Consider the following 25399-nt stretch of genomic DNA (forward strand, 5'->3'; position numbering starts at 1 on the left):
CTTAAATTTAATCAATTTGAAGAAAGGGGATGACATGAACATCCTCGAAACACCAAACAAGTACATGATATAAGTTTAAGTTACATTATATATAGCTTTAGCCTTTTAGGCTTGTATTCTATAAAATAAAATTTAGCAGCAGAAGAAGATTCTAGTCTGCACAAGATTCCTAATTTAACTTCCAAAGCAGGCTACAGTGTTATCTAGTAATTCCTCTACATAATCTGTTCCTACCTAAGAACTTATATTTATTCATACTCAAACTTCATTTTTTGAAAAAGAATAATACAGTAATAATTTAAACTGTACTATCTAGAATTTCTGTATAACACTGATCTGCACTACTGATAAAAGCATCTATGAACTATCTTTTTTGATATCATATCACTTAAATTATTTCCTTTGGCTGGAATAAGCTGGTTTGCCACTACTCAAGAATTTATTGACCAATCAAAATTCTGGTAAGATATATTAACAGGTCCATTATCACTCAAGAGATGTGTCACAAGACCTGCTTTATTTGGATTCAAGTAATTAAGTATCCACTTAAGTAGCATATCTTTGTCTTGTCCAAAATCCCCACCGAACCTGCGAAAATATATTTCATAAGAAATGATTCGGAAAATGAATTCAGTTAAACCAACTTGATTTCATAAAACTGTAAATGGATTAATGGATTGGTTCAACCAAAGTTCCAGAAAAACTCGAAGTGCTTACCACTTGAAAATGCACGCGAGATGAACCGTTCTCTTCTCTAGGTCCACTTCAATTCCATCATTTTCAAAGAACTCTCTTGCAGCACCTCTTAATTCATCTACAACTCTATTAGGTGAAAAGAACCTCACGTTTGGGCTAGATTTTGTACCATTACAAAGTCCAAAGTGAAATAACGGGTTCAACTTGACAAGAGCAACCTGTAGTTTTTAAGAAACAGGTTAATCTATCTCCATAATTGATCATTTACATGTTTGAGTTTACTTTTGAAAGAGAACTATATGAAAGTCTTTAAACATTAAATTTTATATTCAACTCACTTTTAACTAAAACCAATTCATATTATGGGGTTGTTTGAATTTTATTTCAGCTTATCTAGTAGCACATGAGTATTTGTAAGATTGTTTGAGAGAACTTATAGAAATAGCTTATTTCCATAAGTTCTCTGTGTGTGATGGTTTATGAAAATAGCTTATTGCTTGTATAAAACAGTTTGATTTTGTTTTATCTTGTTACCTAAATAACTTATAAATACTTATATGATAAACACTTATGCTATACGTGCCTAATTAAGTTGTTATTTCAAACAGAACCTATATAAACAATATAAAGTGATTGCTAACACAAGAAATTCTGTCTAAAAAAAGCCTTTTATGAAAATTTGAAAACCTTTGTTTTTAACATAATGCATAACCCTGCTATGTTTCCTAAAAAAACAGAACAGCAGTAGGAGATTTGTTTCCTTTTTATTACATATCTCAAAGTTGAACATTAATATGATGTAATTATACAAAACTGGAAATTGATTAAAACAATTTACCTCTAACCGCTTATCTCCGGTGCTAAAGGGCTTCATTAAGGAATATGGTGACCTCTGATTACATCTGAGAATACCATTTTCAATGATGGAAAGAGAATAAGGGTGTCCTCCAATCAAATACAAGAAATCATTGAAGAAGGATCTCCGATCGATTATTCCTTCTGGACTCCCTACGCTAATGACAGCATGGATGACCATGGCATTATACAAATTTAAGAAGAAGGCAAGCTTCTCATTTTCTGATAGTTCGCAGATATTTACTCGCTGCAGATCCTGAGTCATGTTTAGATACCTGCAATTACAAGGAAAAACAGCAAGATAAATAAGTAACTAGACCTTAATAAACTGATACAAAAGATTACAACTAGAGATGGTAGAGGCCTCATGGAAGCCACCCCAAATGATGGAAAACTTCAAAAAAATCGGCATTAAAAGCTTTAACATATATAATATAAAGGTTTAATGTGTCTATAACTATAACACCATTATAATCAAAGTGGCAGTTGTATTTAAAATTATTTGTTCACAACATCTCACAGTGTAATTGTGATTTAAAACCTTGTCAAAGTTTGACTACATTATCGTAAATTAATAGATGCGGCTGAGCTGATCCACATACCATTTTGTTATGAAATTAAAACCAGTCCTGCTGATTGCAGCAATGTTGAAATTGGTCAGCAAGAAAAAGTAAGAAAATGAGAAGAAGGAACACACGGATTATCAAGGTTTGGAGCAATTGAACTCTTACATCCTCACTGATGTAGCTTTCTATTCATATAAATCAAAGGTACGACGAGTTACAAGATTTTCTTACCTTGGAGCATATGCTCTCTCTACTCACTTGCTCTCACAGATTTGATCAAAGAAACACTCACAATTGATACGCTCTCACAAAAACATGAAGCTAAAACTAAGACTTAGGACTTGTTTGAATTGGCTTATTTGAGCTTATCTATTAGCATAAGCACCTGAGAAACTATCTGAGAGAACTTATGATATATTCATAAGCTGTCAGCTTATTTCCACAAGTTCTCCAAAATAGCTTATGAATAAGTTTATAGCTTATACAAAAAATATCTGACTTAATTTTCAAATAACTTATTCATAAGCTCTTATACGTAAGCTTTTATGATATAAGCTGCAAATCAAGTTGTTTATTCAAACAGGTTTACATAACAGAAAGGATAAAAGAGCTATCTCATAGTTTTACATATGCATCTATGTAACTAACCCAAATACTATTTTATGATCCACATTGGTTACACTTGTATTCAAAGTATGCCACAATATAAGAATTAAATGTAAGAATATTGTCATACCTACGAAATTCTTCGCTTTTGCTAATGGCTCCATAATCAACATGTTGCCTATCATCAGAAGCATAAGACTCAAGAATGGCAGACATAATCTTGGTAAGCCTTTCACAAATTGAAGCTGCTGTCTTTGGTTCCTTGTCATTTAAGGCACCATGGAAATTAAAGCATTTGGGGATAAAGGGTTCATGCTCGAGGAAACGATAAAAGTGGTTTCCCTCTTCAAAATCATTTTCCCTACAGAAAAAAGTTGTCAACGAGGAAATTATCAAAAAATTGTAACCATATTAAAAGCGCAGCTTGTTTCATTAGGCTCAGAAGCTTGTTTTCTTACCCAAAAACATGATGGATGAAGTGCTTCCTGGACAACTCTTTTCCGATATCAACAGCCTAAGCAATTGTTGAAAAATGCAAAATTTATTTTGGTGGAACATTACACTAAAAATGGGACCCCAAAAAGAAATCATGACTAGTTGAATACTGTTATAGTGTTCTTTATTTTATATGATCTCTAAGAAAAATCTCCATTATAGTACATCTTTTATTTGTGATTGAATTGGCTAAATGTTGATACCAATTTCATGATTAGCAGATTATATTATTTTTCCTTGTGAAAGAATAGTTTATAATTCAAAAAAACGTTTTTAGCTAGTTGTAAAAATTAAAAGGCCTAAACACACTTCCCTTAAATTAGTCGGTCCTAAGGTCGGATACCAAACTTTGAAAAAAAGACCTAAACACACAATGAAATGAAAAGTTTACTTTTCAAATACATGTTGCTAAGAGACAAAATACACTACCCAAATCTATCTTTTGTAGGTATTGTGAAGGGGAAAACACACTACCCGAAATTAGCTTCCACATGGAGGAAGGATTTTAAGAGAGGGTGATTTAAAAATCATTTTTTAAGATAATTAAATAACCGATGTATGTCTGTTAAAAAAAAAATAATTGATGTATCTGATATGTAATACCAAATACATTAAATTAACTTTAAAATAATATTTTGCTTATTAAAAAGGGATGAAATATTTTCCTGTTTTAGTCTATATGAATTTAAAAGGTGAGACTTACACTATCCATTAATAATTTGAGAATATTTACTTAAGAACATGAAAACAAAATACATAAGTATATTTATATGTGACGTTTTGGTTGAGAGTGGAGAATTCATTTTGTGTGCTCCACAAGTTTCCCAACAGAGATTAGTCATCTCTAACAGCGGTGAAAACTTCGTACCAATATTGATAACTAAAAAAAAAAGATTTATACGTGATACCCACAACTAACTTTTACTTCACATACAAATTTACTTATGTAGTTTATTTCATAAATTGTTGAATAAATACTCCTAAATTATTAAGAAGTAGTGTAAAAAATCATTATCAAATATATTGTTTTCTCTCTCTTCAATTCTGACATTTAATACTCTCTTGATCCTTAATATAACTTTTTTTTTTCACTTTTTAGATTCATTGAGAATCTAATGTATCTAGTCTAATTAGATAATTAGATTCTCAATGAATTAAAAAATAAAGTCTCTCTTATATTAAATACCGGAAGAAGTACAATATTGAGATCCGATATTTGTTTTCTTATGTCTAAATACACGGTTCATATCATAGATATATGATTTAATTTTGTAGAAATGCCAACACTAAAGTTTTTATAAAATCAGATAACTAGCTCGGACAAATTCATAGCAATAGTATTAAACATGCACTTCAAGTTCAGAGTTAAAATTGCATAGTTAATTATTTTTTAGGAGAAAAAAAAACTAAGAACTTTAGCTACTGACGCTACCAAAGAGTCTGAGTACGACGGTCGAAATGCCGTGCCGAACAAGCTAACAATGATAACATTAAGAGAAACTAACAAGTACAGAAACGATTATTCTTTGTGTTTTTTTATTACAAATAAAACTTATTTGCTATTTTTATAATAAAACAACCTCTCACGTATCACCAAGTTGTGGTGTAAAAGAATCAAAAAAATCAAAAGAATAAAGATTATTCATAGGATTGAAAAGTTCAATTTATCGAAAAAATGGATTGAATAGTTCAGAGTGTGAAAATGAGAGGTTTGATTGATCCTTCCACGCGTATATATGATAATGGAAAATGTTGGGGTGCGGCCCATTCGTGTTGTGTTGAGCTTGACATTATAAATTTGATGTATATCTGCCTTGGACAAGAAAAGTACTAAAAAATTAAAATTGGTAGTTATATAATTTTTTTTATAGAAATAATTACGTAAATTATCTTATTATAATTTTATTTATCTTTTTATAATCAATATTTACAGTTATATAATTTCCTAAGATTATTGCTCTTCCTTTTTAGTCTTTTTTTCTTCATATCTTAGGTAAACTAACTTTATATATACTAGTAGAACGTATTTGTTCCACACAGTATACTAATAATTCATGGACTCTTATTTTTACGCAAATTTAAGAACAATCTTAAATTTTGACCATGGTAAAATTTGTGTCAAAAGATCAGTCAATAAAATTGAAGTTATTAAGTAAATAGATTTAGTCTAATAGTGATATATTTATATAGTATATCAGAAGTCATAGGTTCGGAAGTCATAGGGAGGAAGACTCATGAAAGAAAGAAAGAAAGAAATGATATATTTTATGCAGAAAAAAGACAAATAAAATTTTAATTTTAGACTTCATAAGTACTCTTGAAGCATTTAGTATTTCTCTAAAAAATGTTTAGGATGTTATTTTTTTTTAAAAAAAAGGTTAAAGAGAATTTATTAATAATTGGAGGCATAAGGCATGCATATTGATAAAAAATAAAATAAGATTAACTTAATACAGTTCATAGAAAAGATTTGTGAACTTTTTGGAGCTGTTTTTATTTTGCCCGACCAGACATGTACAGTTCCACTTCATTAAATAAAGAATAGAAGTCCATAGATAGCCATGATGCACCTTGAACTCCTCATGCTTTCCAAACTGAATCATTACCTTTCAACACACAAGCTATGATTTTTGTATTAAAAATCACACAAACTATGTTATCATCATCAAACTTGTCCTTTTCCATGCCGTGCGTGTTCTCATAATTAAAGTTCGTTTTCTTTGCCACATCCAAGAGCTTCTTCACGCCGTTTTACAATTTTTTTAAGATAATTTTTGATATAAATAATTTAGAGATTATTATTAAATTTTTTAAGAAAAACATAAATCATAATTAAAAAAATATTTAAGTTCAAAATATTGCATGCTAAAATGGATTTTCATTAATATAATTAAAAAATATAGATATCATAAAATGTGTTTTTCTTTATCTTCTATTAAAAATGGTTTTTTAAGTTCCGTTAATTCAGTTCATTGGGTAATTGCAACTTGTTAGACCATTTTATAAAATGGTTTGTATTCGAACCCCAGTCCCCAAATTATCTAATTTTTCATACTTAAAGTATGTGTGTCTAACCGCTAAATTATTTGATAAAAAAGATAATTTTTGAATTTCAAATTCACTAACTATTTCAATTTCTACATATAAATAATTTTTTTAAACAAGGTTGCAAACAAATGAAACTAAAACATAAAAATCTTAAAGAAAGAGCTCATCATTCTACTCCCTCACTTTGTATTTGGAAACTTTATATTGATAAGAAGTATTGATAATTTAGAATTCGGAAAAAAAACAAATAAAATTTGAGAGAGATTTGTTATATGTAGCAATCAAATTAATACCAAAATAGTAGTAACGGTATTATTTAGAGTAGCTAAAAGTAAGCAGGAAATATTTCATCCGTCCCAAAATATAAGAACTTTTTGACCACAGCACGTATGTTAATGCATATTTTTGATTACGAATATTTTTAATTCTCTATTAGTAAAAATTATAGAAATTTAAAATTTTAAAAATATACATCGAAATAAATCAAACAAAATCTTATATGATAATATATAAATTTATATACTTTTAAAATACGGTCAAAACAAGACATATGAATACTGCAAATAGTCAAAGAATGAATGTCTTATAAAATGGGACGGATGAAGTATAAATACTATTTTAATACACCAAACCGTAATGCTAATTGATACCAAACATGCAATTAACGAAATACAAGGATGTTGTTTTAGATTTTTCAAAAAAAAAATTTATTTTTTTATCTTAGTTGTATTTGTTTCAGTTATTTTTAAAAATCATTTTAGTAAAAAAATCATTTTTTTCACAAAATAAAAATATATTTTTAATAGATTTTATCAAAATCCATTTTTTTAATCATTCATCATCTCTCACCATTTTTTTTTTTTTTGAAACAATCATCCCTCATGGTGAAGATGGTCATCCCTCACCATCTTAAAAATAGATTTTAATAATTGTAAAACTGCAAACATTTTAGATTTTTTTCAAAATCTCTACAAACACATTTGAATTAAACGAACGTATGTAATAAAAGTGTAAAATATTTTCCCATTAATGCATTTTATTATGAGAGACCGAGGAAAAACTAGTTTCTAAATATTGGTTTAATTTTATTTTCAAACATTGGTTTAACTTGAATTGAACCAATTATATATAAGTCACTAAGCTTGGTCTAGTGGTGAGGGATTTAAGTAATACGATATAGGTCATGAGAGATTTAGATAATAGGATATATGTCTTGGGTTCGATTCGAGATTCATTGTAAGCAAAAATAAAAATAAAAAAAATAAATCATATACTGTGAAAATACCATTACCAATAAAACAAAATACTGTATACGAAGCGTACCTCATTACGCGCGCACTTGAAGTGTTGAACAACAACCTCCACAAACTCGTTCCCTTCAAAACAATTCTTAACAATTTTCATTCTCCGCAACCGATCTTGAATCAACAACTTCTCCCGTAAAATCCTAACAACTCCAACCATCTCATCCGTCCGATCATCTTCAACATAATCATAACCGCAAACCGGCGGTAACGGCGTATCCTCGCCGGCAAATTTCTCAACCACCATCTCCGTCAACCTCCGTTCAAATTCACCGCTATTTCTCAGTGAATTCAACGCCACCAATCCTCCGATAAGCTTCTCGTTGAAGAAAATCATCGGCACCGTAACATTTCCCGTTCGTTCTCGTAACTCCTTCTCCCTCTCACGAAACACATCAACGTTGATTTCAACGAACTTAATCTCTTTCTCTTTGAAGAATCTTCTCACTGCTGTACAATCTCTGCAACCTGATCTCGAGAAGAACGTGATTCTTCCTTTCATTTCCGATTCTTCTTCCGGTTTCACCTTCACAAAAACCTTTAATCCTGAAAGATTATACTCCGTCACTTCATGACTCCGATCGTTATTTTCAATCTCAACCTCGTTCGAATTCAAATTATCCTCCATCGATTGACGAAACGATGAAACTCGTTTCGCAATCGCTGCTGATAAATCGTTGCTCCGCTGACGGATGAAAGTACCGAAATCCGGCATGGTTTCGGCGACGGAGAGACTAGTCGGAGATTCGTTGTTTTTATTGGTTTGATATATCTCCGGTGGAACTGGAACCGGGAGAAGTGAATGATGAGGAATAAACATAAACCCTATGGTGTCATCGTTTTTGCTATTTGCACCTCCATGGTGGGAGCTAGTAATTTGGTTGTTGTTAGTAACGGTTTCTTGGCCGTTAGCGTGATTTTCGGGTAAAACAAAATGAGTTTGAAGTTGGTTATTGGATTGGAGTTGAACTGTATCGTTTTTCGTGTCATCACCTTCGGAACCCATTACGGCGTAATGGAATGTTTTGTTGTAGGGAGAGAATTTTTGTATGAGGGGTTTATAGAGAAGAATTTGTACTAATTTGGAAAAATTAATTAAGTATAGGAGAAAGAAAGAAGGTTTGGTCTTGTTTAAGCAAGATTCTTTAAAATACTATTTTAATTGGAATATACATTTTGAAAAGGTCCAATATAGAGGAGGAGCAGACAGAGATATTTTATTTTATTTTTTATACATAATGAGGGCAAAATCAAGAAAAAGAAATTAAAAAAAAAAAAAAACTAGAAAGTTATACAAACATTTTAAGGTATGTATTGTTATATAGGAGTTTCTAAAGATTTATAGGAGGTGCCTTCAAATTTTAAATATAAACAGATGTTGAAATTGGCTAATCAATCAATTGATATATTTCCTTCACGTTAAGTGTGGTTGATCCGAACTATAACCAATTCATATTCTTTAGCCCACGTATACGATAAATCATGGTCGGAATGTTTCCTTTAACTTTGTAGAGTTTTCTGTTAATTACCATGTCAACTAACACTTTGAGTAATTAACTTGAAGATGAACAATACCCTATCTCCGAGATAAATTCATACTGATATGCATACCACACAACTCAGCATAAAACGCATCACATTATCACAATTTGAACGTCACATAATTTAAAAAGAAAAAATATTAACTAATGTCACTTAAACACTAGTTAAGGAACTTACTATAGTAAAATAACTTTTTTTTGAAACAATATAGTAAAATAACTTTAAAACTTATGTATTTTATTTTTAAAAATATATTAAATATATTTTTTGATACAAAATTTACCTCTTTTTATCTTTTTTAGTTGTGCTCTCAGAGCATAGTTAGCACGAACTTTTAAAAATTTCACATTACAAACTCAGTCAAATTTATATTATCCTCGTCAACACTAATTAACGTCATAGACAATTTATGTTAGCACTCAATTTTTTAGAGACTAAAATAATAATTTAAATTTAAAGTTTTATTATAATTTTAGTCCACATATTTTTACTACTTTATTTCATATTTTAAAATTTGACAATTTTTATCTATGTATCAAATTTTTTTTTGGTTTACAATGAGTTTGAGATAGAACCCAAGACCTATAACATACTTCTCAAACTCCTCACTACTAGACCAAACTTAGTGGTTTATTATCTATGTATCAAATATTTAATCTAAAATATAATGATATTACATGTCATTGGTATGTTCGTTTTGCATATAAAAAAGAACTTCGGTATTTTTGCATTGGTTGACTTGACTTGGTTTGTAAGTGGTGTTGACAAGATCTAATAGTAAATGAACTCTCCTACAAGTGGCCCTTACGGCTTTTAAACTAAAGACCTTCTCCTTTAATTGAAAAGTCAAATTAAAATGGATATACATGTCTAATTAAAATGGATATTATGACCTTCTACTTAGAAAGCGAGTCATATTCCCAATTTTTCATTTGTTCACCTAATTTTTTTATTTTCTATTAAACTTATCACTCTTGTAGCCTTTGACATACATGTCTATTGTAAGTATCAATGTAAACTTGGTCATATATCAAATAAAGTAACAATTTAGGACAACTATATATACGGTGCGTGTGATTAGTCGATAATGTCACAACTGCTCCAGTGACAAATTAAAATATGATATAAGATAGTGTGGCCACATTTTTATAAGATACACTAGTTATTAAAGTATAAATTGAGTTCGCATTCTAAATATCGAACTATGTTTCAGTTCGCACTATACATAGTGAGTGACAATATTTTATACTCAAATTCAACTTTTGCGCCCTTAAATGAAAAAAAGAGTTTACTTTCTAGATAGCAAACTGCAAACTGAGTTCGCTTTGTAGATAGCAAACTGCAGAATAAGTTCGTTTTCTAGGATGTGAACTCTTTTTTTCTTGATTTTTTTCATCTAGGGTGGCGCAGACTTTGAGTCTGAGTTAAAAATATAGTCACTCGCTACTTAGAATGCGAATAGTGTTCGCATCCTGGAAAGCGAGGGTTAGTTTGGTAATTTCAGGGGATGCATAAGGAATTCCAAGGGGTGCGAAAAGCAATCTCTTTTTAATAATGTGTGTAGTATCATATTTCAGTTTTTATGTTCCAAGGCCCATTTCATTATATCCAATACTGTGCATGTGCGGGATATGCTACCAAACAAGTGGGCTTGAGATATATGAACTTCAAAGAGAATTTCTTTTGACGCCCCTTTTTTTCTCATGCGCCCTTTTACTTTTCAATTTTGCCTTTATGTTATTTAAGTAGTGGATGTTATAAAAAGAAAAATTTTGAGAAATGTTGATTGTGTTGTCTGCTACTTAAGTAGCAGATCAGTCGGTGGTGAAGTCATAGCAAGTGCATCAGTCAAAGGTTTGTCAACAATATGTCGATATATAGACCTTTTCTCTCGATCATTTCACTCACCCGCCTTCTCTTCTTTCTTCTATTTGTTTTCATTTTAGTTAGTTTAGTTTGCATGTTGGGTTTTATCATTTTATTTGTAAACGCCACATAGTCCGTCTTCGGTTACTCGTATTGATCCTTCGGTGTTCTTTAGTCAACATGATTTGGAAATAATATGGTAATCGACGAAGGACGTTTTGTGGACAAATAGGAATCGATATGACTTACCAAAATGGATGGGAGCAGCTAAGTGGGATTTGTGGGACTGAAAATAGAAGATTCACTAGCTAGTGGAAGCCTGTAGTAACCAACTCACAATTGAGAATTGTAGGCCAAACTCTACCATTTAACTTGATGTAATTTGGGGAAAATTCCATTTAGTTTTCTATTGGTATATTAATTTTGAATTTAAAACCCTTGATTAAATCTCTAAATTGATGTAATTTTTCTATATAATGTAATATTGTTTTGATTTTAAGTTTTAATTTTGTACCTCCTCTTTCATTTTATGTAACAGAACGATTCACTACTTATGTAGCGGACACCCTATTTGCTATTTTTTTTTTGACTAAATAAATCATTTGCTACTTAAATAACGAACTACACATACCAAAATATATACAAAAAGAGATAGCACATTTATGTTTGACTCGGACTAACGCATATAATTAACGGTACATTAAAATTACGATATACAAAATTAACAATAAAATAAGCTGGTTTTAACATAAAGACGATCATAATATTGTACGAGAACTATCATACATAAAACAACAAAATAATTATCCAAAAGTTTTAACAAATTAAAAACACCAAAATAAAGTCAAACATTAGAAATCATAAACTACTGCGTTGCGTAGCTGCTTCACCACCATCACCACTGCTCCGGTGACTAAAGACATAACTTGCAACGAAAAACATGTCAAACACAGCATACTTAAGTAGAGAACAGTGTAAAATCCTTAAAAAATTAAGATTGTATATGCCCGCTACTTAAGTAAAGAATTGCAGGGAATGTCAAATTTCTCATTTTTCTAATGTCCGCTATTTAAATAACGTACATAAAGATAAAAATCGAAATTAGCAAAACAGGCAAAAAACATGGAAGGCGCCAAAAGAAATTCTCTTTCTCTTTACCATCCACTAGATTATTCATAACAGTTTTAAATTTATTTTATCTTCACTTTTTTATGAAGTTGGTTGTGAAGCCTCGATACTCTAAAAATGACGAAGTATTGTGTCCGATACGTACTCGATATCGATACTCGTCCGATACTTTACGATACAAGAAGTATCAACAATTAATATAATTTTTTTAAAAAAATATAACCGATACGTGTCGGATACTTCTCCGATATGCGTATTGGAAAAGTATCAGACAATTAATGCTTTTTGAAGATGAAAACATATGAAAGAAGACTGCTACAATTCATGTTGACTCTTAAGTATTGAATGTTAAAGTATGAATGTTAAACGTAAGGGACCAAATGTGTAGTTAAGCCTTTTTTTATAAGCAAATTGTTAGTAACTTAGTATATATATTATATTGTTTTGTTAGTTTTTCTTCTTGTCAGGACTTGAACCCTGAATCTCCAACTCCTAAACCCTTAGCTCAACTAGCGATATTTGTGAATTAGATTCATGAGTTACTCAGAAAAAGAAAGAACAATGGAGTGGAGGAGGAAAAATTAGACTCTGATACTAATGTGAGATTAATACAGTGGAATGAAAAATTCACCATCAAATTACGGAGGAATCGACAAAAAATGGATAAAAAAAAAACTGACTCATTCACAAGACTTTATTTTTTTTATGTCTTCTTTTAGTATTTTTTTTTTTAAAAAAAGATAAATACTCTAGCTAGTGTCCTAAAGTTTTGTTGAATATGCACCCAAATTCAATCATTTAATAACATGTAATTTTTAAATTTAATTATTTTTAAATTTAAACTAAATTTTTCTGCAAGGTATCTTAAGATCCAAATAAAACTCAGGCACCGAATAATTTCAATTTATTTGAAGGACATCGTGACATTTTCCACTCTTTTAAAGGTCAGTCACCACAATCAATTAATGAAAACGTGATGTTCAACTCACCGATGTCATTCATCTTAATCTAATGTAAACGATTGTCGAAACTTTCCTTCAATAATGGATATCAAACTCACAATTCTCAATTTGCAGTGGCGCTCCTTTGCCATTAGATCACATCAATATACTTTCTACTTCCTAAGCTCCTATGTCCCTATAAAGATCCATCACTAGCTGCAGTGTCATGAAAGTGGCCTCTTTAAAGTTCAATATTGAGTGGTGCCAATAAGCTAGCTGTAGTGTCATGTATGTCTCTCAAACTATATGTGAATGCGATGCCACTTAATGTCCACAACTACTCACAAGTAGGGTTGAGTATCGGTCGAGTTCGAACAAAAAATTGTCAAACTGATAAAAATCACAACCTCATAATTTTGACTCGTTTTCGACTATTTACATCTTCGATTTGTTCGGGTGTCGAGTCTACACAAACACAGTATAATTTATTTTTGTAAAAAATCTTCAAGTAAGAGACAAAATACAATTCCAAAAAACATGGTACTCTTTGTTCCCTATTCACTGCAAGCCAGCACGCTCAGTGAGGACTTGAAAGCTCAATGGCTTATGATAGTTACTTATAAATAAAGGGTCCACAACCAAATATAGAAACAAAGCATTAATATACCTTACAAACCCATGAAACCTTTCCCTAATTAGTAACCTATAATTACCCCACCTTCTATCGTTTTGCAATACACCCTATGCCTAAGGATAAGTTATTGTGTATTTTTAGGTTATTGGATCCCACACATGTATAGAGAAAATTATTAGTCACTTTAATGTCATGTGACTGACTTCTCACACTTTGTTTACCCCTTTTTATTTTTTATTTTTTTCAACTCTTTTCCTATTCCCACACCCTTTGTGGTAAATCCTTGTTCTTGGTGCTAGTTGGTTTATAGAGTTCTTGTGGATTGGAAAAGGTTTTTGTTTATGGTAGTACCTATTTTTCTAGTCACAGCTAGCAAATATGTACAAACCATGTGACACACCATAAAGAAGTAATATGATATGAGTGCATATTGCACCATAGTAAAATAGTAAGTCTTCCATGATAGTAAAGACTATGAGAGCACACACATAAAAGTAAAATACAGTATACTAAGGTAATCAATAAAAAAAATCCTCCAATAACTTTGAAATAACACTAAGGTAATTAATAAAAACAATGTTTAACAACCGTGAAACAACACTAAGATAATTAATAAAAAAATTTATGGATTAAGGTTTTAATATTTGATATTTTTTATATAACTTCAATAGTGATAAATTGGTTGATAATTATTCCATTGGGGGTTCTAATAACATATTTGTGTGCTTTGTTGGTTGCTTTGCGGTTTGTAATTTGATCCAAATGTATCTTTGGATTTTTGTTTTACATGTTTGTAGTTTGTTTCAATTTTAGCCATGTGGAAAACAATGTTTTTATGAAGACAATATATGTGCTGGTTATTGGTCTGTATATACTCAAGTTTGATGACCTAGCAGTGAAGAAGATGGAAAAAACTATAAATAGAGTCCTCCTTTACAATTATTCATTCCAAAAATATTGAGAGCTATTCAATATTCAAGCAAGAGTTAGGAGAACTATAAGGAGGAGGCAAAGAGGGCCGAGGAACTCCTAGGCAACAATGTTCCTCTCTTTTATTTGTCTTTGTAATTTTATTTTCCTAGGTTAGTTCGAGTAGACGAACTCTCTTATGAATGCTTGAAACATGTAATTATGGTTCGAAAAAGTTTATGCTCGATTGTTATTAAGTTATTTCCATATTTGTCTTGTTTTAATTATTTGTTTTAATATTGACCACATTAGAACAAACTCTTAGGAGATTAGCTGAGACCGGTTTAGAAAACGAAACTAATCATCCGGAACTAAATACAAATCAACCGACCTATATGAAACCATTAAATTCAGTATCTGCGGAAGGGGGTAGGATTAAGAATTACACTTAGCTAAATTCTGCATGTTTAGTGTTAATCAAACAAGGTAGGCCAAGAACACGTGACAACTTGTTAAACATTGAATTGGCCGAGGGTAATGACGTCTTTAGTTAGGCTGAACTATCATAGGTGAGGATATTATAAAAACATGGGTGAAACTTACCAAGCGGGTGGCTTAACTCTTTTCATATTGCAATAGAAATAAGGGATGACAACTCTAAACTTATTTTAATAGAAATTAATCCGACGGACTATAACTAATAGTGAAAAAAAGTATAACTCCGGTTACCAAGCAGTAGTAAGAAAGGGATTCGAAACACTTAACCACCCCGTATGTCTACTCACACACTCTTTTATTTTAATTGTCTTTTATCTTTATTGTTATTTACTTTTAAATTGTAAACTCTATCAAACCAACAAAGCGAATGCAAAATATTTATTTTTTCAAATTTCTAAGCGAAACTAGTAATTTTGGCACAATCCCTATGAAAAACGGTAACTTATCACTTTATTACTTGATTGCAAAGCCACCATCACTTATGATGTTGGTTTATTGATTTGTTTTGTTACGGGAAGAAGTTATCAAGCATAATTAGTATTTAATTATTATCATTATTATTTTAGGATTTGTATAAAGTCTATAGAGTCAATCACCTTAATTGTTGGAGATATTTGTTCCTTAATTTACTCCAATTAGGTTACTATACTTGTGTATATATACACCTCTTGTAAACTCTCAAAAGTAATGCAATATACAACTTTATTCATTCCTTTATATGGTATCAGTTGGTAACGTTCCAGCCCTACCCTGTTAAACCAGAAAACGCCGTTTTTTCTCCGTTTGCCGTAACACTTTGCCTCCCATGGCTTCCGATGGCTCTCGCTCCATAGCTAACCCCTATGAACCCTCCAAACCCTTTGCGTGTATCACCCTCAGCGGTGTCACCAAGCTTCTCCCTACCAATTACCTCAATTGGAAACTCCAGGTAGAAGCCTTCCTTGATGGTTTTGATCTACTCAAATACACTGATGGATCGTTCCCTGCGCCGACAGCAACGATCACCACCACCGCAACGCCTCCGGTAACATCACCAAACCCTGCTTTTCAAACATGGCGTCGCCAGGATCGCCTCATCTATGGTGCCATCCTCACCACTCTTTCCGACGAGGTGGCCTCCTTGGTGTCCCAGACGAAGACCTCGCACGACCTCTGGGAGCTTCTCAAGAACACCTATGCCAAAGCCTCCCGCAGTCACCTTAAACAACTCAAGGAACGTCTTCGGATGGCCTCGAAAGGTACTCAATCCATCACGACCTACATGCACTCTCTGAAGCAAACTGCTGATCTCCTCGCCTCTCTCGGATCTGCTGTCTCCGTCGAGGACATGACCGACCATGTCTTGCGCGGCCTTGATGACGGTTACCGAGCAGTCATTGATGGGGTCAACGCAAGGGACACTCCAATCACCTTTGATGATCTCCTCGAAAAGCTCCTCATCCAGGAACTCTCTCTTGCTGCTGCTCAACGCCAATCACCTGCTCCTGTTACTGCGCTGCACGCTCAGGCAAGGTCGACCAACAACAAGCCTCGACCAAGTCAGGCACCTGCACCGACCAACCAACGCCCAGGTGATCGCAAACCATTCCTTGGTCGATGTCAATGGTGCAACACCAAGGGACACGTCCTCGCTGACTGCCAACTCTTTCGGACCCAACACCCCAGCGTCCCCGCACCTCCTCGTTCTTCTCCGAGCACCACTGGCCAGGCCCAGGCCCACACCGCTACTGCTGGCACATCCTCGCCTGGTTTTCTGCTCGACAGTGGAGCAACACATCATGTGACCAACGACCTTACAAATCTGGCACTTCACCATCCATACACTGGCCCCGACTCCCTCTTCATGGGGAATGGTTCAGGTTTAAACATCTCTCACTCTGGAACACTTTTAATTAATGATTTATCCTTGTCTAATGCTCTTTATGTTCCCTCCATGAAACAACAAATCATTTCTGTTTCTCAACTCACCAAACAAACTAACTCTGCCGTTGTTTTCTTACCAAACTCTTTTTATGTCATGGACTTGCAGACACGCCAAACAACCCATAAAGGCTCATGTGTGAATGGACTTTATCTGTTGCCCACGACCTCACCTTCCGCCCACACCGTCCAAGTGGAATCCTCTGCTTCCTGGCATCACAAGCTTGGACACCCTTCAACTTCCATCTTTAAATTTATTCAACATCATTTTTCTTTAGGTTCAAATAAATTTCCGCAATCAGATTGTAATTCATGCCAAATTAATAAAAGTCATAAACTTCCTTTTCATGAATCTACTCTTACATCTACTTATCCATTAGAAATAATTTTTTCTGATGTATGGACTTCCCCTGTTTTATCTATTGATGGTCTTCGTTACTATTGTTTGTTTGTTGATCATTATACTCGCTATATATGGCTATATCCCATGAAACTAAAATCTGATGTGCAATCTATTTTTCCCAAATTTAAAACACTAGTTGAAAACTTCTACCAACACAAAATAAAAGTCCTATACACTGACAATGGTGGCGAATACATTGGTCTTCGTTCCTTTCTAAGTACTCATGGCATAAGTCACCACACCACTCCCCCTCATACACCCGAACACAATGGCATCTCTGAACGGCGGAATCGGCACATTGCCGAAACCGGTCTCTCCCTCCTTCACCACGCTGGCCTTCCCCTCACCTACTGGCCTCACGCCATGACCACTGCAGCCTACCTCATTAACCGTCTCCCTACCCCAATCCTCGGGCACCAATCACCTTACTCTAAACTCATCCGCATTAGTCCGGATTATCATAAATTAAAATGTTTTGGATGTTTGTGTTTTCCCTGGATTAAACCTTATGCTAACCATAAACTTGCTCCAAAGTCTACTATGTGTGTTTTTGTAGGTTACTCAGCTGATCAACATGCATATCTATGCCTCGATCCTTCAACTGGACGGATTTACACCTCTCGCCATGTCAAGTTCGTCGAAACTGAATTCCCCTTCCGTTCCCTGGTGGCCCAACCGATCACGTCCACGACCTCACAGACTGGTCCACTCCAACTGCCCGTCTTGCCGACCATCGCTCCACCTACTGCGAGCACCAATCCCACATCCCCGGATACCTCACTTGTTGAGCCTCCCTCCCCGTCTGGCATTTCCTCCCCGACCACATCCCAATCCTCGTCCTCAAATACAACGAGCAATGAAACGACCAGTAATGACCCCCCTTCCTCCTTACAGCCAACATTGCCCCCACAACCACAAACGACCTCTCCCCCCACAACGACCACTGAACCCCATGGCGGTGTGATCATCACCCGGTCCAAAAACAACATCGTCAAACCCATCCACAAACTCAACCTCCATGTCCGTCCCTCATCCCCGATGGAACCTAGTACTATTACCCAAGCCCTTCGTGATCCGGACTGGCGTTCCGCCATGTTGGCTGAATTTGATGCCCTACATCGCAACAACACCTGGGAACTCGTTGGTCGTTCCTCTGCTAAAAATTTGGTTGGTTGTAAGTGGGTCTCTCGCATCAAGAGAAATCCAGATGGGTCCATTGATAGGTACAAGGCTCGATTGGTCGCTAAGGGTTTCCATCAACGCCCTGGTTGTGACTACACAGAAACATTTAGCCCCGTCGTCAAACCAGTGACAATTCGGATCATCCTCGCCCTGGCAGTTCGACAAGGATGGTCCGTCCGCCAGCTTGATGTTAACAATGCCTTTCTTCAAGGGACGCTCAACGAGGAGGTCTACATGGCTCAACCACCTGGCTTTGTTAACAAAAGCTTCCCTGATCATGTCTGTCGCCTAAAGAAGGCGCTCTACGGGTTAAAGCAAGCTCCTCGCGCTTGGTATATGGAACTTCGTGTATTCCTGCTCTCCATTGGCTTCGTCAATTCCACCGCCGATGCTTCTTTGTTCATTCAGCGGACACCACGCGCGACACTATACTTGCTCGTCTATGTCGACGACATCATTGTTACGAGGAGCTCCTCGACAGAATTGTCTCGTCTCATTGCTACACTTGCTGCCCGTTTCTCATTGAAAGATCTTGGCTATCTCAATTATTTCCTGGGTGTTGAAGTCATTCCTTCCGCTGCGGGCATGTTTCTTTCACAACGGAAATACATCACTGATCTCCTTCAAAAGTCGGGCATGACAGAAGCTAAACCAGCGTCCACTCCAATAACTGCTACTCCTCCGCTGCTCAAAAACTCTGGTGATCCCTTGCCCTCCCCGACTGAATACCGAGCACTAGTTGGAAGTCTACAATACTTGAGTCTTACTCGACCAGACATTGCCTTCGCGACCAACAAACTTGCTCAGTTCATGCAGAACCCGAGCACCATGCACTGGTTGGCTCTCAAGCGCCTACTTCGCTATCTGGCCGGCTCTTGCGACAAAGGCATTTTCATCTCCGCGACTGCTCCCCTGAACTTTCATGCGTACTCAGATGCGGACTGGGCGGGTGACAAAGATGATTACATCTCTACCACTGGTTACCTGCTCTATCTTGGCGACACCCCCATCTCTTGGAGTTCCCGCAAGCAACGCTCGGTTGCTCGATCATCCACTAAAGCTGAATATAAAGCCTTGGCCGACACGGCCAGTGAACTCCTTTGGGTACTCTCTTTGTTCACTGAACTTGGTCACACTCCTACAGCTGGTCCTGTCATCTACTGCGACAATCTTGGTGCTACACATCTGAGTGCTAATCCTGTCTTCCACTCCAGAATGAAGCACATAGTCTTAGCTTATCACTTTGTCCGTGAAAACGTTCAACGTGGCCGTTTTCGTGTTTCCTTCGTCTCTACCAACGACCAGCTTGCTGACATTCTCACCAAGCCTCTGCTTCGCCCCCGGTTCGAGTTTCTACTATCCAAGTTGCATCTTTCTTCCAGGTCGCCCAACTTGCGGGGGGATATCAAGCATAATTAGTATTTAATTATTATCATTATTATTTTAGGATTTGTATAAAGTCTATAGAGTCAATCACCTTAATTGTTGGAGATATTTGTTCCTTAGTTTACTCCAATTAGGTTACTATACTTGTGTATATATACACCTCTTGTAAACTCTCAAAAGTAATGCAATATACAACTTTATTCATTCCTTTATAGAAGTTCGATGAAAAAGAGAGTGATTTTAATGATGTTGTACATGTTGAAGTTCTTGTTGTTGGATGTTGATGATGAAGAAAAGAGGGTTGAGTATGATGAGAATGAGGAAATAGATGGCGATGAATGATTTAGATCTTATTTTTTACTTTTTCAGATTGAAGAACTATTTTTGAATTTTTTTTTTGTAATTTATTACTTTTATTTTATTAATATTGTAATTTTTAAGTATTATTTAATTGATTGCTTATGTGAAAAATAACATATTCCTACTAGCATTTTGTCAAATTATCAATTTTCTTCCCTTCTCATTTTGAAATGTACCACATCATAGATTTTGGGTGTCAAAATGGAGGATGGGGCGCAAAATTAGAATAAATGTTATAATAGGAGGATCAAAACGCTCGATTTTAAAATAAGATGATCAATTTCATAAAAATAATAAAATAAGAAATCAAAAGTAATATTAAGCTTAAATAATTTTATTAGTGATGTGACAGTAAGTGAACACATTTGATGAATTTAAAGAAGGAATTAGTGGTATTAAATAGGACTCATTTGCACATGAGATTCCTTGGAACTAGCATACAAACTCACGCATATTATGAATTGCCAAGTTATCGTCAATTCATGACTTGGAGTATTGCACTATTTTTTTTCTACACTTGATTTTTCTCTTTAGATTTTATAGATAAAGTTTTTAACGAAACAATTGTATTTTTTCCGAGTTACTATGATATTGGTACGAAGTTTCTACTATCGTTAAAAATGACTAATTTTGTAGGAGAACCTGCAGGATACACAAAACATAAAATGATTTGGGTCATTGTGCCACCTGTTGAATACAGCTGTGACGCCCTGTTATTGATCAAACCAAAGAGGGATCTCATATAATTGAAAATTTCCCCAATAATGATAGATATGTAAAAAACATACCCCTAATTTCTAACCCTAAATGGAATGAACTTATAATCATGGAATCGATTCAATCATCGGATTATAGATTATAAGTTCATAATTGGAAAAACGAGCACCATGGAAATACATGTCACTCAACCAAAGAAAGATAACAGAGAGTTGGCCGAAACGAGCACTAAGTGGATTCTCCCCTCCTAATCGAATTGTTTCCATACGCATGAACCTGAAATCGAACCCCTGACCACATGCTTAAGGGAACCAAAACCCTTATTACTGGGACCAATTAATCATTTTTGGTCGAGACAATTGTATTTTAATAGCTCTTAATTAGTGTAGTTCCCTCAATATTGCTTAAAAAAGAAAATTAGTGTAGTTCCCTCAATATTGTAATTCTCTTTATTTCTTTTATCACATTTGTGTATTGACTCGCTTTTTAAATTTAAAGAAGGAACATAAATATAGTTGGAATATTTTTATTTAATTTATTTGAGCCATCCGATGACTTATTTTGCATGTTTATAAAATCGTCACGAGTAATAAAGTAGTAAGATTGTTGTCCCTTCCTTTTTTCTACTTTTCTTTTACGGGTTCCTTTTTTCTACTTGGATATTTACTTGGATATCTCTCACTCAGGGCCGGTCCCGAGTATTTGGAGGCCCTGTTTGAAAATTTAAAATGAATCTTTAATAAAAATATAATTTTTTTTTAAAAAGTCTCTATTTAAATTGTAAATAACATAAAAAATAGTCAACTTAGTAAATAACATCTAAAAGCGACATATTTTAATCAATGACATTAAAATACATCTTCAATCTAATATCATTATCAACTTTACATTTTCTTGGGGAAAAAAAACTTTCTTGTAATGTTGCTTCTTTTATTACAATCAACCGCAAATTATTTATAAAATTAAGAGTGTGTTTATTAAATATTTTATTTTTTGAGTTTTAAAACATTTTTAGTAGTAACAAAGTCATTAATTTTTTTTACATATATAAATTTTTTAATAAACCGATATAAACAATTAGAGGCCCTAAATATTTGAGGCCCTGTGCGGTGGCTCACCTTGCACACCCACAGGGCCGACCATGCTCTCACTTATATTTAGATTATAATACGTAACATGTTGTTATATTTCACAATTTAAATTAAGTATGGTTCATCTCAACGAATTAACTCTTAAATAGTAATGATCACTCTCGTGTTTTATTATCCTATTCACTAATGACACACTCACTAATCCCTAATCCCTACAATAACCCTTTTGGTTGACTAATTATCATCATTTTAGATATCAAAAGGTAGGGTCAGTACTCATTCGATATCTAGATCAATTCCACGAATACGTATGCTAATGAAAAACATTAAACATAAATGATAATTAAATGATTAATAAAGACGGAATTGCAATAATATAATTAATAACCAATTACATGGATCAAGTAGTTATAGGGAAGTTCATCTACTCAACCTATAACCTAATAAGGAATTTAGTTACTCATAAGCATAATTATAACAAAAAAATTAGATAATTATACATACGAAATAACATCATTAAAGCGCGATGAAAACTACTCCCAATGGTGGGAGATTGCTTCCCTTGAGAGTCTTGCTCTCCTTCCTTCTTGCTTCTCCACTTGCTTTTAGCTTTGTGTGTTGAGAGATATTAAATAATGGTGGTGAAAGGCTTTATTTATAGAAAATTCTTGGACTTGGGTTTTTTCCATCGTGGCACGATGCATATGCATCGTGACACAATGTCACATAGCATCATCGTCACACGATTCCTTCCATCGTGGCATGATGGGTTTTGATTTTTTTCATAAATTTTGCAGATTTTCTTTAAATAAATAACACTCATTGTGGCACGATAGTATACATCGTGGAACAATGACTTTGTGATGATTTTCTTCAATTTTTTTCTCATTTTTGTGTAATTCCTTTTACTTTTGCTTCTAGGTCAAATATTTTTTATGTTTTTGATCTTGAAAACTTAATAAAACTATTCTAAAAACTAGGCATATTTCTTGAGTGTTTGGAAAAAATGTTTTTTTTTTTTATAGATTAATTTGTGTTAATCTAACATTAATTTATAAGTCTAGACAAATTAATAATTTATAATACTACTTTTGCAAATCTTATATCTTGTTTAATCACCTGCAGACATGTGTACCACATGCATGCTTATCATGACCCACATTATTTGATTTTTGCTACAATGATTGAAACAGTTTCGGTTGTACGATATACATGTTATTCTACTTTTCCTTTTGTAAGATATATACACACGTGTTTTTCTACTTTCCTTTTGTCTATTGAAATTTAGTATATTTTTAGGTTTATTTTGCTACCCTTTGTCTATTGATCTTGTTTAGCATTTTTTTCTTTATCTTATCAAATTTTTTAAGAAGCAATTTCACAATTTCTATTTCTTTTTCTTCTAAATCTGAAGTTGCGCGCAATTGTTTCAAGCTAAAAAATAAAGATGATGGATGGTTGTTGTTTATAATTTTTCTTAGATTATTTTATATCTATTGGTTAACTCAATCTAATTTATCAACATTTTAATTAGTTTATTCGCGACCACCAGCTTACTATAAGTTATGAGGTAGTTCGTCTACTATCAATTAAAAATCTATTACTAATTAACTAACTGATAATTAGCTATCCTCTAAAATTTACCAAAGAGGTCAATGCTATCTTAATAGGTAAGAATGTCGAAATTGTTAAATCCGACGTCGTAATCGGAATTTGAACATCAACACCACTACTTGTATACATGAATTTTCAATGACTATTATTCTTTGATATATCCACCAAACAGTGCCTATACTGAAACATATAAACGCAAATTATTACCATAATACATCTGTGATATTTTTCTACAAAGTTATTGGTCAACCTAGTGGTGCTCGCGGTTCGGTTTGGATCGATTTTGAGGCAAAAATTCATTCGATCCAAAAATAAATTCATTTGCGGTTTGATTCGGTTTTGGATAACAAATAAAAAAAAATCCGATCCAATATTATGCGGTTTAATTTAGATCGATTTTTGGATATCCAAATTATAAATTGTAATTTTTTTTAATAAATATAAATATTATAAAAAACGCTACAAAATAATAGTTTGACATTTTTGACAAAATAAATATTAAGTTTGATGTAAAATATAACATATAATATACTGAAAATTATTATTTTGGAATGACAATTACCAATTATATTCGAAACATATAAAAAGTAAAAAAAAATAGATTAAATTAAACTAACATATAGTATTATCAAAATTTAAAATAGATTAAATTAAACTAACGTATAGTATTAACAAAATTTAAAATGAAAAAAAAGGTTAATGCAATATATATATATATTTATACTAATAAAAAAATATTAAAATATATGTATGCGGTTTGGTTCGGTTTGGATCGGTTTTAAGAAATCAATCCGAAATCCGATCCGATCCAGCGGTTTTCACAAAAGAACATCCAAACACATCCAAAAAACTTCGGTTTGGATCGATTTTCGATTTTTATTTGGATTGGTTTGGATTTGAGCATCCCTAGGTCAACATGCATATACAAACCTTCATCATCATCATCACTATTGTAACCAAACTCAGCAGAAGGAAGTTAGTACATTTCCACAAATACTGCTGTCTGATGTTGAAGTATATAAAGACCTATCACATGGGCGCGTGAATCCACAGGCGCGTGACTCATGCACATACATACACACATAACATATACCCTCATAATTTCTTTGCCCTAAATTGCAACAATTAATTAAAGTATGCATATCAATCAATCGTTAGTTGGTTTAGTAGTGATTGATATTGAACTTTGTAGAAAGTATCACGGTTCGATCCCCCGTAACTGCGATCAGGAGGTGGCTGAAACCACTTGATGTCAGAATCGACCCCAGACCAGATTAAATTAGCGGTGAAAGCAAAAAAAAAAATGCATATCAGGAGAGAAAAAATGATAATAACTTTTATACGGATCTGTCCACAAATTCTAGCTCAATTGATTGAAATGACGAAATTGTTAGTATCAGGGTTATAATCGAAATTCGAACCCCAATATCTTTATTTTGTGTGTGTGAATTTTCAATGGTTTTCTATTTTGTCTATTTAGCAAAACAAAAAAACTTCTCTAAAGACCTACAGAAAATAAATTCATCCAAATAATAAGAGTTTTTTATTTTTTACAAAATAATAATAAGAGATTTGAGACTCTTAAATTAGTGATAATAAATTTAATCATTCACTCTTACATGAAAATAATTTAGTTGA

At 33.4% G+C, this 25399-nt stretch overlaps 1 protein-coding gene across 1 annotated transcript; it reads right to left on the reverse strand.

The window, feature by feature from the left end:
* Positions 1–35: 35 nt before the first annotated feature.
* On the reverse strand, positions 36–8878 carry LOC123897780. Its single transcript, XM_045948560.1, has 6 exons — positions 7590–8878; positions 3182–3237; positions 2854–3084; positions 1535–1826; positions 718–914; positions 36–588 (listed from the first exon to the last, which is right to left on the reverse strand). The coding sequence occupies exons 1-6, from the start codon at positions 8574–8576 to the stop codon at positions 432–434; spliced, it is 1920 nt and encodes a 639-aa protein (XP_045804516.1). The 5' UTR covers positions 8577–8878; the 3' UTR covers positions 36–431.
* Positions 8879–25399: the final 16521 nt, after the last annotated feature.

Source organism: Trifolium pratense, linkage group LG7, assembly GCF_020283565.1.
Source record: "Trifolium pratense cultivar HEN17-A07 linkage group LG7, ARS_RC_1.1, whole genome shotgun sequence".
NCBI classification, from domain to species: domain Eukaryota; kingdom Viridiplantae; phylum Streptophyta; class Magnoliopsida; order Fabales; family Fabaceae; genus Trifolium; species Trifolium pratense.